General features: G+C 43.0%; 1 protein-coding gene across 6 annotated transcripts in view; it reads left to right on the top strand.

The window, feature by feature from the left end:
• The window catches only part of NPNT (nephronectin), a 96,369-nt gene that overhangs the window by 64,793 nt on the left and 14,885 nt on the right, over positions 1–16,691 (top strand). For 4 of the 6 annotated variants that reach the window (XM_075849751.1, XM_075849752.1, XM_075849753.1 and 1 more), the window contains 5 exons: positions 849–968; positions 1,526–1,645; positions 4,852–4,986; positions 5,246–5,368; positions 7,779–8,390. In XM_075849751.1, the coding sequence (XP_075705866.1) occupies positions 849–968; positions 1,526–1,645; positions 4,852–4,986; positions 5,246–5,368; positions 7,779–8,390 (1,110 nt within the window). The remainder of the gene's footprint in view (positions 1–848; positions 969–1,525; positions 1,646–4,851; positions 4,987–5,245; positions 5,369–7,778; positions 8,391–16,691) is intronic. The other 2 variants (XM_075849754.1, XM_075849756.1) reach the window with 2 other exon arrangements.

Here is a 16,691-nt window from a genome sequence, read left to right as displayed (position 1 = left end):
TACTTGTTTTTTTTAATCTAGCTCTCTTATTCATGAAGAAAAAGAAGGCTTTCCCATTATATATATTTTTTTAAATGTGCCCTGCCTACCAATGGCGCCTGGTGACCTGAGCACCGCTGCATGTAAACATTGCAGCGGTACTCAGGTCTGTACTTGGGCTCCTCCTGCTCTCATTCACTTTTATGTCTCACATATGTGACACGGCTGGGACGCTTACATTGCACAGAGAAAGAGAGGGGAAGGGACCATATACACCCGTCCCTGCTAACATTTTGATTGAATTATAATATCCATTATATTTTGCAATAAAAAATGCTTCTCATTTTATAAGACCGGATTTTAAGATTTTTGTATTTAAAAATGTGCGATCGAACAAGTCCTCATGTACGTTTAAAGTGATGAGTGGAGGACATGACAGTGCTACAGATTTGTTGGTTCTATCGGAAAATATTCACAAGAAATCATGTGTTTTAATCTTTATGATCAAAGCAGAGTAGGGCTGTTTTTAATTCTCAAGATCTACATATAAAGTGTGGTTAATCTACTAGCTCAATACTGATAGTTCTATAGTAATGTTTTCACTTCATGTGATAATTATTTATAGATAACATAAATACTTTACTATCATAATATGTTTTGATTAAAAAAACAAAACCCAAAAAAACTGGAAAATCTTGGTGATTTATCCATTAACTACTTAGATGGTCGTGAGCTATATTTCGTGAGACCATGGTCGTCATTTGTTAATTGTTCGTAGGCTACTGTCCCATACACGTATGTAGTTTAAAACATTTGCAGAACTATTTAACATTTCCAGACTATAATTAGTATTTTTTCATTCCATATAGATCAAAATGAATGTGGACTAAAGCCTCGACCGTGCAAGTACCGCTGCATGAATACTTATGGGAGCTACAAGTGCTATTGTCTGAATGGATACATGATGATGCCCGATGGAACGTGTTCAAGTATGTCCATGCTCTGCAACTTGACTGCCTCAAATTGTTATTCCCTCATTAGTGGCTGCTGATGTATTGAAATGTATGATTGCTGGCATTGATCTCTGTTCTTCTTGTTCCCATTTCCCAAACACTGTAAGTGGGTTTGTTTTGTTTACTGCTCACTTTTGTTTATTCTTGTATCCAAGAAAATGGTAGCAATAATGTTCCTGAAATTGGTGAGAATTCTATATGGGCTGAATATCTGACAAGTTGTTACGGGTACAGGTTTCAAATAATACGAGATATCATTCACTGTTTTTTTTTTTTTCATGTATTCCTTAGTAGCCTGCTTAAGATTTAACTGATGTCCATTAGATCTTCCAATACAGAAGCCACTGACATGCCCCATGCCTATAATTTTACAGAAAAAAATATCATAACCCCTAATGTTTATGTAAAAAGAACCAGGACTAGCACTAGTCAACACCATAGTACTGAATCTTCGAATATTCCATTTACGATGAATAGTTGTCAGTACTAATAATTCTACAAGTCATAAACATTCTATATATATCGTCCAACAGATGCACTTACCTGTTCCATGGCAAATTGCCAATATGGATGTGATATTGTCAAAGGAGAGGTCCGATGTCGTTGTCCATCTCCTGGTTTGCAGTTAGGATCAGATGGCAGAACATGTGTCGGTAAGTGGTACCTTAAATTCATTCTTTCATTTAGAGGAATCTTCACATTTCTATGTGGATTTTCTCCAGGCTCTGCTCTTCTAACATGGGGAAAAAGAAAATCCAATAATTTAGAATATTAAATTATTTCCATTTTGTGTGTTAGGCTTAGGGTAACTAACAATAGTCTTAAATAAATCATAATAATAATCATTAGACTCATCATACTAAATTGACATGTTATCGTTACATTTGTAGTACTATCTTTTGGACCTCATAGCAATAAATAAAGCTACGTAGCAAAACATGACCTCATTTTACAGTCTGTTATGGCAATTGATCTAGACTAGTACATAGGAGATATTGAGCGCTTCTTCCAGCTAGAAGTGCACAAGAAGGACATTGTTCACTCCTAAGGGTGTCTGAAGACTAGACCATGAGTATAGGCAATAAATGAGACTGACTGTGGCCATTCTAAGAATTATTGTTTTCAGTAATCTTATTGTTACAACCAAAATTCTCATTGGTTTTTACATATGACACGTTTGGCCTGTCTGTTCTAGGTTTAAGTTACTTGAATTGAGTCTGATAAGAACATTTTCTGTGGTTATGAGCATTTGAGAGTTATGTCTTACCATATAGTCGCTCATTGACGCTCACTGTGGCCAGGGGCGTAACTAGGAAAGACTGGGACCCATAGCAAACTTTTGACTGGGGCCCCCCCCTCCCCTGGGAGTCACACAACCCCCCTCCCCCTTGTAGATAGTGCCTTTTTTACAGTCCCCCTGTAGATAACTCCATACAGCCCCCCTGTAGATAACGCCATACAGCCCCCTTTGTAGATATCTACAGAGGGGGACTGTATGGCGTTATCTATAGGGGGGACTGTATGGCGTTATCTACAGGGGGGACTGTATGGCGTTATCTACAGGGGGGACTGTATGGCGTTATCTACAGGGGGGACTGTATGGCGTTATCTACAGGGGGGACTGTATGGCGTTATCTACAGGGGGGACTGTATGGCGTTATCTACAGGGGGGACTGTATGGCGTTATCTACAGGGGGGTCTGTATGGCGTTATCTACAGGGGGGTCTGTATGGCGTTATCTACAGGGTGGGCTGTGTGGCGTTATCTACAGGGGGGACTGTGTGGCGTTATCTACAGGGGGGACTGTGTGGCGTTATCTACAGGGGGGACTGTGTGGCGTTATCTACAGGGGGGACTGTGTGGCGTTATCTACAGGGGGGACTGTGTGGTGTTATCTACAGGGGGGACTGTGTGGCGTTCTCTAACGCCATACAGCCCCCCCTGTAGAGAACGCCATACAGCCCCCCCTGTAGAGTACGCCATACAGCCCCCCCTGTAGAGAACGCCATACAGCCCCCTTCAGGGAACGCCATACAGCCCCCCCTGTAGATAACGCCATACAGCGCCCCCCCCTGCAGGGAACGCCATACAGCGCCCCCCCCTGCAGGGAACGCCATACAGCGCCCCCCCCTGCAGGGAACGCCATACAGCGCCCCCCCCTGCAGGGAACGCCATACAGCGCCCCCCCCTGCAGGGAACGCCATACAGCGCCCCCCCCTGCAGGGAACGCCATACAGCGCCCCCCCCCTGCAGGGAACGCCATACAGCGCCCCCCCCCTGCAGGGAACGCCATACAGCGCCCCCCCCCTGCAGGGAACGCCATACAGCGCCCCCCCCCTGCAGGGAACGCCATACAGCGCCCCCCCCTGCAGGGAACGCCATACAGCGCCCCCCCCTGCAGGGAACGCCATACAGCGCCCCCCCCCCTGCAGGGAACGCCATACAGCGCCCCCCCTCTGCAGGGAACGCCATACAGCGCCCCCCCCTTGCAGGGAACGCCATACAGCGCCCCCCCTTTGCAGGGAACGCCATACAGCGCCCCCCCCTGCAGGGAACGCCATACAGCGCCCACCCCTTGCAGGGAACGCCATACAGCGCCCACCCCTTGCAGGGAACGCCATACAGCGCCCCCCCCCCCCTTGCAGGGAACGCCATACAGTGCCCCCCCTGCAGGGAACGCCATACAGTGCCCCCCCTGCAGGGAACGCCATACAGCGTCTCCCCCCCCCAAAAAAATGCGACCTACAGTGTTGTTGTGTCCTACAAATAACATGCATCCCCTATCCACAGGATAGGGGATACATGTGTGATCGCTGGCAGCGATAGGGAGAACGGGGGACAAAGTCCCCCCAAGTTCTCCATGACTAACCTCTGACTTCCGGCGTCTGCGCAGCTCAATAAAAATGAAAGGAGCGCTGGTCACGCATGCGACCGGCGCTCCATTCATTTCTACGGAGAAGCCGACACAGAACCCGGAAGTTCGAGGTTTGTGATGGAGAACTTTCAGTCCCCCTTTCTCCTTATCGCTGCCAGCGATCACACATGTATCCCCTCTCCTGTGGATAGGGGATACATGTATTTTGTTTAATGGCAGAGCGGGGAGATACCTCCCTGCTCTGCCGTAGTGATCAGTGGCGTCCCGCTGTAGCAGCTATAGCGGCTGCTAGCGGAGCCTGCGGCCATGGTGGGGGCCCGTGCCGGCGGGCGACACGGGCCCCCTCATGCCGCGGGCCCCGTAGCAGCCGCTACTGCTGCTACGGCGGTAGTTACGCCACTGACTGTGGCCTCACATCACTGGGGGCTCTAGGTTTGAATTCATACAAGCGCAACATCTGCATGGAGTTTGTATGTTGTTCTTGTGTTTGCATGGGTATCCTCTGATGCAGTCCAAAAACGTAGTTGTAGGTTAATTGACTTTCTATGAAATTGAGGCTAGTATGTGGGTCTGGGACTGATGTGAAGGATGACAATGATGATAATTTTTGTACAGTGCTGCGGAATATGTAGGTGCTACATAAGCAATGGGACATAATGATTTATGGTAGTTTTAACTTTGTTTGAGGTCTTTATATTTGGTAAACCATGAGTTTGTTTCCTTTCACCAATTTTGCTTAAGTGGAACGTGTAAAATTATTCTAAGTAATTTATGATATTATTTTCAGGTATGCATGCGTACATTGTGTTGTCACTTCACCGCAAACACTTTTCTAAATTGCTAAATCGCTAAAAAAATATTTTATTAAATAATGGGTTTTATTTTTTTTTATTTTTTCTGCAAATAATAAGAACATTGATGTTTCGTTCCGGTATTTAGGTGTAAGTCACTTAATCACACTTCTTAATAATCTCTCTTTGCTAGATGTTGATGAGTGCACAACAGGAAAGGCTGTGTGTCCAAGATTTAGGAAATGTGTAAACACGTTTGGAAGCTACATCTGCAAGTGCTATCCTGGATATGACTTAATCCATGCTCATGGGAAATACCAATGCTTTGGTAAGTATACCCTTTTTATATTGGTTAATATAACTCAAACGGTGGATTTAATAATATATTATCATCCATATGTTATACAGCAATAGCATTCATTTACAGAATAGATTTCCAAGGTTAGTAATTGTAAAATATCACAGAGAATTAGATGATGACATACACTTTAAAGAAAACGATTTCTCTAGGTTATTGTGGTTTTTGTGACGCTTTCATCTATTTTTCTAATGTGATTCTTATATACACATTCTCTTTCTATGGATAGATATTGATGAGTGTTACAATGGGGAGTATCAATGCAGTAACTATGCAAGATGCTACAATACGCCAGGATCCTACAAGTGCAAATGTAATGAAGGCTACCGGGGAAATGGAGCGGACTGCACACGTATGTTTTATTTATCAATTATATCAACCCTTATGTAGAAGTACCGTACAATGCATTAAAGGTAAATTCCAAGAATAGACTCATTCAATTCGCATCAACAAAACAGTAATCTTTTCCAATGCATATATTTTGGCGATATAAACCTTATCCATGCAATCCCACCCTAAACTACCCTACCAAGAACGCATATTTACCCCTGGTTTCTATTCGAGATGTACTCCGGTAGTTCTATTGTCCGGAGGGTGAGCATGCGCAGTTGAATGCCGCTATAGCTGTATAGCAGTGTTCTATATTTTCATGTGCTTTGCTCCACATGAGAAGAGTGGGAGGGACAGGGAGAACAAGTGCAATAGATGATGGGAAATGTAGTATTGAAGAGTTTTTAAAGGCAGTCACGTGATGACGGCTAAAGGACCATGCAGTTTGTACAACGAGCATCGGGAAAACAATGGTGGAAATGGAGTGCGAAAATACTAAACTAAAGCATATAGTAAGGGTAAGAGGGCATTGGGGATTAAGTCCTCATATGTCTAGCATTGAACAGGCTTTTCAAAAAAACGCTGGATTCTGGTCCAACCCCTTCAAAGAGAACCTTTCACCAGCCCATACATGTGCACCATGTAATAGGCACTGCTGCACAAACCTTGTGTCACTTTAAACTATGGTTCTAGCCTCCTTCGTTATGTAGATATTGGTGCCATTATATTTGGCGCCCAATATGTAAATAACCCCTTGGACGGTCAATGGCGTGTTTCTTTTATTGTAAATGGCAGGGGGCGTGATACTTAGCGCTCTGACACTGTCCAATCAGCTACAGACAGTATCAGAGCGGCTTGTGCCGTGTGAGCTCTCTCACAAGATCAAACAGTCTTGTCGTCCTTGTCTGCCGAGAGCCAATGAGATCATGCGTGCGAGCGTTAAGTATCACAGCCCCCCCCCCCTCCCTCCCATTTACAATAAAAGAAACAATTGACAGATCAGGGGGTTATTTACATGCGCTAAATATAACAGCACTGATATCTAAATAATGGTGGAGGCTAGAAACATAGTTTATAGTGACACAAGTTTTGTGCAGCCCTGCCTATTACATGGTGCTATCAGCTGTACATGTATGGGCTGGTGAAAGGTTCTCTTTAAGAGCTAGGCAAGGTCATCAGATTCATGGTTTAACTATTACAGGAAGACTTGCAGTATGGGCTGCTATGGACACTGCACTATTGCCTTGAGTCAGAGATGGACAGTACACTTTACCTGCATGATCATATACAGCATTGTTCCCCAACCAGTGGCTAGGGAACCGCATATTGCTCCTGGGTGCCCTGCTGTTGACAACTGCAGATATTATTGTTCACTAGTGGTACCGGGAGGTGGGGGGGGGGGGGGTGTCATAACCTTACTTGGTACCAGGGTCAAAATCATATCACTGAAAGTTAACAGTAGGATATCAATTAACTAAGTTTAATAGGCTCTTTTACATTTTTATATTTGCTGCCGCTCCACACCATCTGGTGTATTTGAAAGTGGATTGCACCCTACAAAGGTTTCGGGACCTTTTTGATACGGCATCACTTGTCTTCTTTTCAGAAATTACTTCAGGGAGCCCCAAAGCCACCTTTCCCTCAGAATAACGGCCTTATTGCTTCAATAATGACAGTCACAGGGATAAAATAGCATGCATTCACCAATAATACAAATTCAAATCATTAAATCTAGTGTTAAATCATTTGTCTACTGAGTTTGTCATAGTAGTAGTGGTATAACCGAAAGCTGCACTACTACGGCACCACAAAAAATGAGGTGAAAACCACATACAGCTTTACTTCTAAATAGTCAGGGTCGACCTCCCATCCTGTGCCTTGATTGGCACTTCGTGGAGAATTGAGTGGGTGCAAGTATAGATACCTTAACTTATGCTTCATTAAAATTCCTGTCCAGAAAATAGTTGATTATCTAGTTAACCTTTCTTTGAAGAGCTAAAGATTACCTTCTGATGTACTACAAGTTCCATCAAACCTTATAAAATTCCCTGTATTTAAATGATTACTAGTTCTCTTTAATTATCTCTACATTGAAATTGAATGAATAGGAAAACTTTGGACTTATTTTTGGTTTTAAGATTTTACTAAGTTTTGTATCTAAAGTTTACAACTAGATTTCATTAACAAATGTCAGTTGCATTGTCTTCTCGTGTATCTATTGTATTTTTTGTACACAGTGTAGAGTTTTTCAAAAGATACATATTTCTATCATAATTATTTTGCACACTGGATAAAAAAAGTCACTTTTTTTCCCTTTTATTTTACTAAATATTGTCTATTATGGATAAAAAAAAAAAATGCCCCCACAGAAACACAACACTACATTAGTAACATACAGATGTGAGATAATTCTATGTTGGATTTCCTTACAGCAATTCCCCGAGTGATGATTGATCCACTAGGCCCACATAATTTTCTACCAGGTAAAGATAATGGGAGAAACATAATTAAAGGAAATGGCAGCACATTAAGTGGTAGTGAAGGAAGCAGCAACAGGATCCCAGAGTTTGGCTCCAGACATCCTAAGTGGCATCCTTCACCCTCTATTACAGCAAAGCCGCATCCAAGGACACCCAAGACCACAACCAGGCCAGCTCAACCTGTAACACGGCCAGCACCAAATCCTGTAACAAGGCCAGCACCAAAACCAGTAACTAGGCCCCCACAGCCGGCAACCAGGGCACCACAACCAGCCACAAGGCCACCGCAACCTGCAACAAGGCCACCGCAACCTGCAACAAGGCCACCGCAACCTGCAACAAGGCCACCGCAACCTGCAACAAGGCCACCGCAACCAGCAACAAGACCACCCCAGCCAGCGACAAGACCCCCTCAACCTGTCACAAGAGGACCCCAACCATCAACCAAGCCATCAACACCTAAATCAACCACAGTTGTTACAACAGCACTTCCACAGCTCTCTACCAGGATACCAGACAATAACAAGATTGAGGACCAAGGAAAACAGAGAGGAGATGTGTTCAGTAAGTATTCGGAGGACAAATAGTCTTCTAAAGTATTAATTCATATAAAAACCTGTTATTTGTCATATGCACCTCAAGGCTTCTTCTGGTTAGTCATTGAGACAAAAGATAGCATTGGTGGGGATCTATAAGCTGTGATACCACGAATCACTAAAAAGAATGGGTGTACCTCTCTATTGTTTACCATGTCCCCCTGCGCTCCCCCTGACCTACATGAATTTCTTTGATTTCGGTGGGAGCACTGTCCGTATAGCTCTGAGATTTAGAATTCTCTGAGTTAAGGCAGAGTTAAGGCAGAGTTAAGGCAGAGTTAAGGCAGAGTTAAGGCAGAGTTAAGGCAGAGTTAAGGCAGAGTTAAGGCAGAGTTAAGGCAGAGTTAAGGCAGAGTTAAGGCAGAGTTAAGGCAGAGTTAAGGCAGAGTTAAGGCAGAGTTAAGGCAGAGTTAAGGCAGAGTTAAGGCAGAGTTAAGGCAGAGGGGCGTGACTCTGCACTTCTTTCTTGTGAGCAGTGGTGATACCAGCTGAAAGACCCCCACCAATGCGATCTATACTTTTTAACGGCATGTAGAGATAAAACACATATGGCTATTAAAACATATATATATATAAGATTTAAGCTTTTTCTCACAAATTGTTAAAGGGGTTGTCTAGTTTAAAAAATAAATTTCCATATACCCTATTAGGGAATTATGATTTGCTAGAGGGTGTCCCCTGTTCAGGATCCCCATCTCTTTGCTACAGTGGAGAGCGGTTAGAGCAAGTGTTTCTTGCTCTGGATGACCCGTCAAACAACACATTGATGGGTAACGGGCACTATCTAAAGCTTCATTTTCCCTGTGGTGGTGCTGCAGGGAAAATGATCACTAACTAAGGCCTCATGCACACTTCCATTGGCCGTTGTACGCCCGTTAATGACGGGTCTGTGAAACACGGACCGCACACGGATGTGCAGTCCGTTGTTTCACGGACCAAATCAATGGAAAGGCCGAGACTGTTCCATTAAAAAGGGACAGGAGTAGGACCTGTCCTATTTTTGACGGAATGGCCACACGGTTCCGTTAAAACAATGGAAGTGTGCATTTCCCCATTGAAATGGATGTGTCAGGGTGCTATCAGTTAAAAAAATGGATAGCACCCTGACGAAAATAACTGAAGTGGGCATGAGGCCTAACAGGTTTCCCTAAAGATTACAGTTGATAACTGTGGGTCCCATCAGGGAGACTCTTTGTGGTCTGCTTGTTGTCAAGGGACCATTCCAACAAATACGGATTGTCCAAAACAGACAATCCCTTTAAGTTCTTTCCCATTAGGTTTCGATTTCTGCTGAATGGCGAGAATAGTGTAGCATACTTCCAATTTTATCTAGTAAAAAACAGAAGCCTTATGGAAGTCAAGGGGATACGTTATATTTTTCATGACTAAATAGAAGCTAAAACGCCAGAGTGAACAGAGTCTGAACTAACTTCAATCCAAAAACCGTCATCTGTCCTTCAAAAAGTGCGCTTTTCTATTTAATGTACAAAGATTTTAACTTTTTTTTCACTGGTAACTTAATACACAAATTTATACTTACAAAAGGATAAGGCTGTTGATATCTATCAACTACAGTTCATGGTGTTTTGCGTAGGAAAATTCCTGTAAATACAGAGTGACAAGAATAGTTAGGGTATGTTCACACGCTTAATACAAAACGTCTGAAAATATGGAGCTGTTTTCAAGCGAAAACCGCTCCTGATTTTCAGCTATTTTTTAAGCAACTCGTGTTTTTTGCTGTGTTTTTTATGGCCGTTTTTGGGTCAATAAAAAATGGCTCAAGTAGTGACATGCACTTCTTTTTACGAGGCGTTTTTTTACGCGGTCATTTTGAAAAACGGCTGCGTAAATAACACCCCGCCGGAACAGAACGCTGTATTTCCCATTAAAATCAATGGGCAGATGTTTGGAGGCATTCTGCTTCCGATTTTTCAGCCGTTTTTCGGGCCGAAAATAGGCCGTCTGAACATACTCTTAGACATCCTTTTTATAAAAAAGTTTGTCACTTGGCAAAACAATACATTTTTAAAAAATACTTTGATCAATGTTTAATATAAACAACCAGAGCCATAAATCTACATGTGCTGTCACAGCAGCAACTACCACATTATTTACAGAAATATTCATATAAAATAACCTACCCCAAACAAATCCATGCGCCCTAATACCCCCGTGGAGGAGAGGGATCAAACACCCCCCCCCCCAAAAAAAAATATAAAAAGTTTATATTGTTATAATATATATGATCACATAAATTACTGCTATGATTCAAGCCTTTCATAAATATAATTAAAAAACAACAACCTTTAATTTAAAACTAAGTAAAAGCCAACATGATAGGGCAGATGTTTAGAGCATCAGGAAGAACCAATTTTAAATAGACCATTAATCGACATTTCTCTGGTGGTGTGCCAGTCCCACTTGGTACATACCAGGAATTCCATTCTCATTCAGCCTTGAGCTAGATTGCTTTACAGGCAATTCAATCTCCTCTTATTAATTATTATTGCTGGCTACAGTAGCAAGAACCACTTTGAATTGCATAACATTGCAAAGTAATCGTCAATCGACTGTGACCAGGCGTTAACCTAGAGTTTCTGCTGCTTGAGGCAAACTCTGACATAGCGCCCCTCCGCTAAGAGTTATTTACTTTAGGCCATGTTCACACACAGCAGAAAATGTAAACTGTGAAAATGGCCTTCAAATCCGTAGCCACACCTAGCAGATTATGTGGGGATTTTGGCAGCAGATTTCATTATTTGCATCCTCGAAAGAACTCCACCACATGTAGGGCATGCTGTGGATTTGAAAATCAGAAACTTCCTGCAAAAAGACTCCCAAGGATCTACATATTGGTGCAGAACAGGTATGTGAAACTTTTGCGGCGTTTAGTGCCTCTACTCTTGGACAGGGTGTCACTCTAATGACCAGACACTTTTTTTTAATGAATTTAGACTATTCAAAAGATTTTTGCATGTTTTATTTTTATAAAATAATAGTAATTTTTAATATTGCAAAGTCACATTAAAGTAGATTATTACATTGGATTCCCCTTTCAGCTACTGTCATTTTGATGTTTGGTGTTTAAAGTTGGGTCGGGTAATTTACACAGGCTGTGAGCACATAGTTACATAGTTTGTACGGTTAAAAAAAGACCCATGTCCATCAAGTTCAACCAAGGGGTGGGAATGGTGAAGTAAAACATTGCTACACATAGGAGCTAATACTTTTTTGTTCTAGGAAATTATCTAAGCCTTTTTTAAAGCCATCTACTGTCCCTGCTGTGACCAGCTCCTGCGGTAGGCTATTCCATAGATTCACAGTTCCCACAGTAAAGAAGGCTTGTCGTCTCTGCAGGTTGAACCTTTCTTTTTCCAGATGGAGGGTGTGCCCTCTTGTTTTTTTTTTAGGGGGTTTTACATGGAACAGGATTTCACCATATTTTTTGTATGTGCCATTAATATATTTATATAAGTTAATCATGTCCCCCCTTAGGCTGGGTTCACATGACCTATTTTCAGTCGTAAACGAGGCGTATTATGCCTCGATTTACGCCTGAAAATAGGGCTACAATACGTCGGCAAACATCTGCCCATTCATTTGAATGGGTTTGCCGACGTACTGTGCCGACGACCTGTAATTTACGCTTCGTCGTTTGACAGCTGTCAAACGACGACGCGTAAATTGACTGCCTCGGCAAAGAAGTGCAGGGCACTTCTTTGCAACGTAATTTGAGCCGTTCTTCAATGAAGAGCAGCTCAAGATTTACGAGCGTCACAGACGCCTCGCATAATACGAGGAGGAGCTTTTACGTCTGAAACGAGGCAGCTGTTTTCTCCTGAAAACAGTCTGTCTTTTCAAACGTAAAAGGGTATGTGCACACACACTAATTACGTCCGTAATATACGGACGTATTTCGGCCGCAAGTTCCGGACCGAACACAGTGCAGGCAGCCGGGCTCCTAGCATCATAGTTATGTACGACGCTAGGAGTCCCTGCCTCGCTGCCGGACAACTGTCCCGTACTGTAATCATGTTTTCAGTACGTGACAGTTGTCCTGCAGCGAGGCAGGGACTCCTAGCATCGTACATAATTATGATGCTTGGAGCCCGGCTCCCTGCACTGTGTTCGGTCCGGTACTTGCGGCCGAAATACGTCCGTATAATACGGACGTAATTAGTGTGTGTGCACATACCCAAAGCCTCTCATCGTGTGCACATACCCTAAGTCGTCTATTCTCTAGGCTAAATAGGTTTAATTCTTTTAATCTTTCCTCATAACTTAAATTCTCCATGCCCCTAATTTTGGAACGTTTGGTGTTTTTTTTTTTTTTTTGTTTTTTTTTAAACTTATGTAGTGTTTTTCTATTCCTATTGCTTCATATATGTTTTAAGTTTTTCTTTTATGCAATGTCTTTATAAAATACCTTTTGAAAGCATTCAAACGTAATATTTATGTTGTACAATACGGGTTTTACCGGAAATCTTCACATTCGTGCTTATGTTGTTTCTTCTAACATTTTCAATGTGTTTTTAAAATGCTGAAACCTCTAGTATTCACACAGAACCCTGCTGCTTGCTTGCAAGTTCTGGCTGACTTTTCTATTCACTCACAGCACTGCAGGAAGCTAGGCAGGGGTTGGAGTTTGTGGCTAGAACTGCTAAGGGATCAAGTTAATACTTACCGTAGCTTTGTGTCCTGACTCTTCCAACTCATCAAACTAAACATAGAAAGGAGCTGCCTGAACTTCCCCAGCACTTTCATAAGTAAAATACAGCACTGGTACAGCACAGTAGAAGTAGTGCTGTTGAAATACTGTGCCTTTTCATAATGTTATTCAGTGCAGGGATGGCTGGCACAGCTATCAAAGTGCAGCCCAGGGCTGGCCATAAGATAGATGGCGAAATAACCTTTCGGCGCCCCACCCCATCATAAAAAAAATGCCCCATAAAAAAGTATAATGCCCTATATAGTGCCCCGACACAGTATAATGCCCCTTTAGTGCCCCCTATACAGTATAATAATAATATTTAATAATATAATATATTATAACCCCTTTAAGGACACAGAATTTTGTCCTCTAATTGTGCCCACAAAGTATTATGCCCCCTAAGTGCCACACAGTATATTGCCCCTGCAGTGCCCCTACACAGTATGATGTCCGCTTAGTGGCCTCCATACAGTATAATGCCCCCCTCCCCTGGCTGCCACAAACAGCCCCCACTTGTAGATAGTTCCCCCCTGTAGATTATGCCCTACAGCCTCCCTGTAGACCGTGCCATAATCCCCCACCTCCTCCTTGTAGACAGTGCCATACAGCCCCCACCTCCTCCTTGTAGACAGTGCCATACAGCCCCCACCTCCCCCATGTAGACATTGCCATACAGCCCCTCACCTCCCCCTTGTAGACAGTGCCCCCAAAACTTTTCTTTTTTACTCACCTAGGCCCTGTTCCCATGACAAAATGAGCTGCTCCACAACGCCGATGACGGGATTCTTGCATTGGCTGGCGTGATCCTGTAGCCTAGTACAGAGTTTCCTAACCTTTTCGGACTGTATGCATTCCTGGAAAAAAAAATTCCCCAGGGCACCCCTACCAAAAATAGTTTAGAGAAAGACAGAAAATAGCTAAAAACAAGCACTACACTCTTAGGGTATGTTCACACGGCGTTTTCTGTAAGGCAGAAAAAATCTGCCTCAAATTTCCTTCAGGAATTTTGAGGCAGATTTTGAATTCACAGCGTTATTTGAAGTTTTTTTGTGTTTTTTTTTTTTAAGCCGTTGAGGCTAATGAAAAAGACGCAGGCAAAAAAGCACTCCAAACGAGCGCCACAGGTATCTTCTGCCTCCTATTAATTTCAATTGGAGGTCCGAGGTGGAAACCACTTGAAGACCATCAGCCCCCCACGCACAGTAAAAGGACCATCAGCCCGCCAATCACAGTAAAATAACCATCAGTCCACCACTCACAGATGCCACCTGTAAATAGTGCCACACAGTCTATTGTAGGTAGTGCCACATAGCCCCCTTGTAGGTAGTGCCACATAGCCCCCTTGTAGGTAGTGCCACACAGCCCCCTTGTAGGTAGTGCCACACAGCCCCCTTGTGGATATCACCCCCCTTCGTGTAGATAGTGACACTGTAGCTCCCTGAGGGAGCGGAATCCCCCTGTGGCTCCTGGACGGAGCTCTTGATGTCTCTGTCCAGGAGCGGAATGTTACCAACGCGGTGGTCGGTGATTCGGCTCCAGGAGAACCACCTGACTTCACTGTCTATAAATGGACAGAGATGTCAGTTGGCAACGCTTTGGATGCGGATTCCGCTTCAGGAGTTGCCCCTGATGTCACTGTCCATACATCAAGCGCTCCGTAAAGGAGCGGAATCCCCAGCCACAGGGGGATTCCGCTCCTTCAGGGAGCTACAGTGGCGCTAGCAGATGGCAGAACCGGGAGATACCTCCCTGATCTGCTATAGTGTTCAATAGTATCTGCGTCCTAAGGACGCAGATACTAATGAATGTGGCGACGCTTCCGGTGCTAGAGGCGCTGTTGGTAATGGGGGGGTGGTGGGCGCCCTGATGCCTGGTGTCGCTGCTAGCAGCGGTAGCAACTCTCTCTTCCTCTCTCTTCCTCTCTCTTCCTCTCTCTTCCTCTCTCTTCCTCTCTCTTCCTCTCTCTTCCTCTCTCTTCCTCTCTCTTCCTCTCTCTTCCTCTCTCTTCCTCTCTCTTCCTCTCTCTTCCTCTCTCTTCCTCTCTCTTCCTCTCTCTTCCTCTCTCTTCCTCTCTCTCCTCCCTCCCTCCTCCACAGTTCTGTTTCAAACATGCATTGATTTGAATGGCGAAGTTCAATAGATTTTTTTCATGGAAGCCAATCACTTAATGTCAGAATGATTCTCAAACCTTGGCTGTCCTCTTTGACCTCATCATTCAGTGACTGCAGAAGTTAACAGTGCATGTAAATGGTCAAGTGTAGGGTTCATGTCAGGATGCAGAGATTTACAATCCTAACAAACTGAGAAGGAGGGGTCTCCTTATCTATACTGCCATGCTACTGCGGAGGCTCTGCTCCTTCCCTGACAAGCAGGACAGCAATCTATTTCTATTGGCTGCTCTGCAGTAAACTGGCTGTGTGAGGACTGACTGAGCATGCGAGTCCACCAGCACTCAGCTCCTTAGATGAACGTGCACAGTGCTATACACTTCGAAATCCAGTTGGCGCCATACTATGTAAGTAAATGTCATTAATCCTTACTAGATCGCAGACCTAGAACAGCATGTAAAAGGCAAACATTGTTATTTTTTTATGATCTAAACAAAGAATATGATATTTAATACTGGGACAACCCCTTTAAGGGGATCTAGCAGGTACCGTAACGAAACCATTCTGACCACCGCATCTCGCTAGGTTGGTTGGCATCCATGGCACTTTGTCTGAATCTTACCTGAATAATTAGATGTTAATGAAAACTCAAAGTTTCTTGCACACCCTATAAACATACTTTGGGATGTTGGCTTCCCATAAATGTGACCCAAAAATGAGGTAAAGTGTGCATGTGCTTACTATAGGGGAATTAGACTTTAAGCTGCACTGGGAACAGAGACCAATGTTTATTGTTCAATGTTCATTTTCTGTAAAGCATTATATAAACTTCAGATAATAATTGCATAATGAATTAAGTTATGTACTGACCAGTATATTTAGGCTTAATAAACTTATCTTTTGGAATTCTAGCTTCTTCCATAAGAAAAAAATTACTTGGCCAATTCTCTTTCTTGTTTATAACCCCAATGTAAATCTGAAATTAGAATTTCCTGAGCATACAAATAGTTGTAAATATTTGGCGCTTACTGCAAGTGGTTAGCTGATGGATGCCAGTGACTCAAATGACTGACATTTTCAAACAATCAATGACTTACCAGTATATTTGTACATTCCTCTCTGAGCTGCTGGAAATCTATCTGTAACTTCTTGTTGACTGCGATCTTCATACAAAATGCTGTTATGTTGTAAGAGTGAATTGTAGAGCTGGTCATAGACGTACAGTATCTGTTATCAATTATTAATATTATAATCATATCCTAGTAATGATTTAAAGTTTTTGAGATGATTAACTATAATTACATTGCTACGGTTCTAAAAATTATCAGTTCTGACCAATAGAAATCTTCATCAGTGGTCAGAACACTTATTCAAAATTTACTCTATTGTCTTCTGCGAAAATTGCAATGTGGGGTAATCACAAGTGCACGTTCCACTGTAAAAAAAAAAA

This window comes from Rhinoderma darwinii, chromosome 1 (genome assembly GCF_050947455.1).
Source record: "Rhinoderma darwinii isolate aRhiDar2 chromosome 1, aRhiDar2.hap1, whole genome shotgun sequence".
In the NCBI taxonomy this organism is placed as follows: domain Eukaryota; kingdom Metazoa; phylum Chordata; class Amphibia; order Anura; family Rhinodermatidae; genus Rhinoderma; species Rhinoderma darwinii.
Note: the sequence above shows the minus strand (reverse complement) of the source record. Positions and strands in the feature narration are given on the sequence as shown.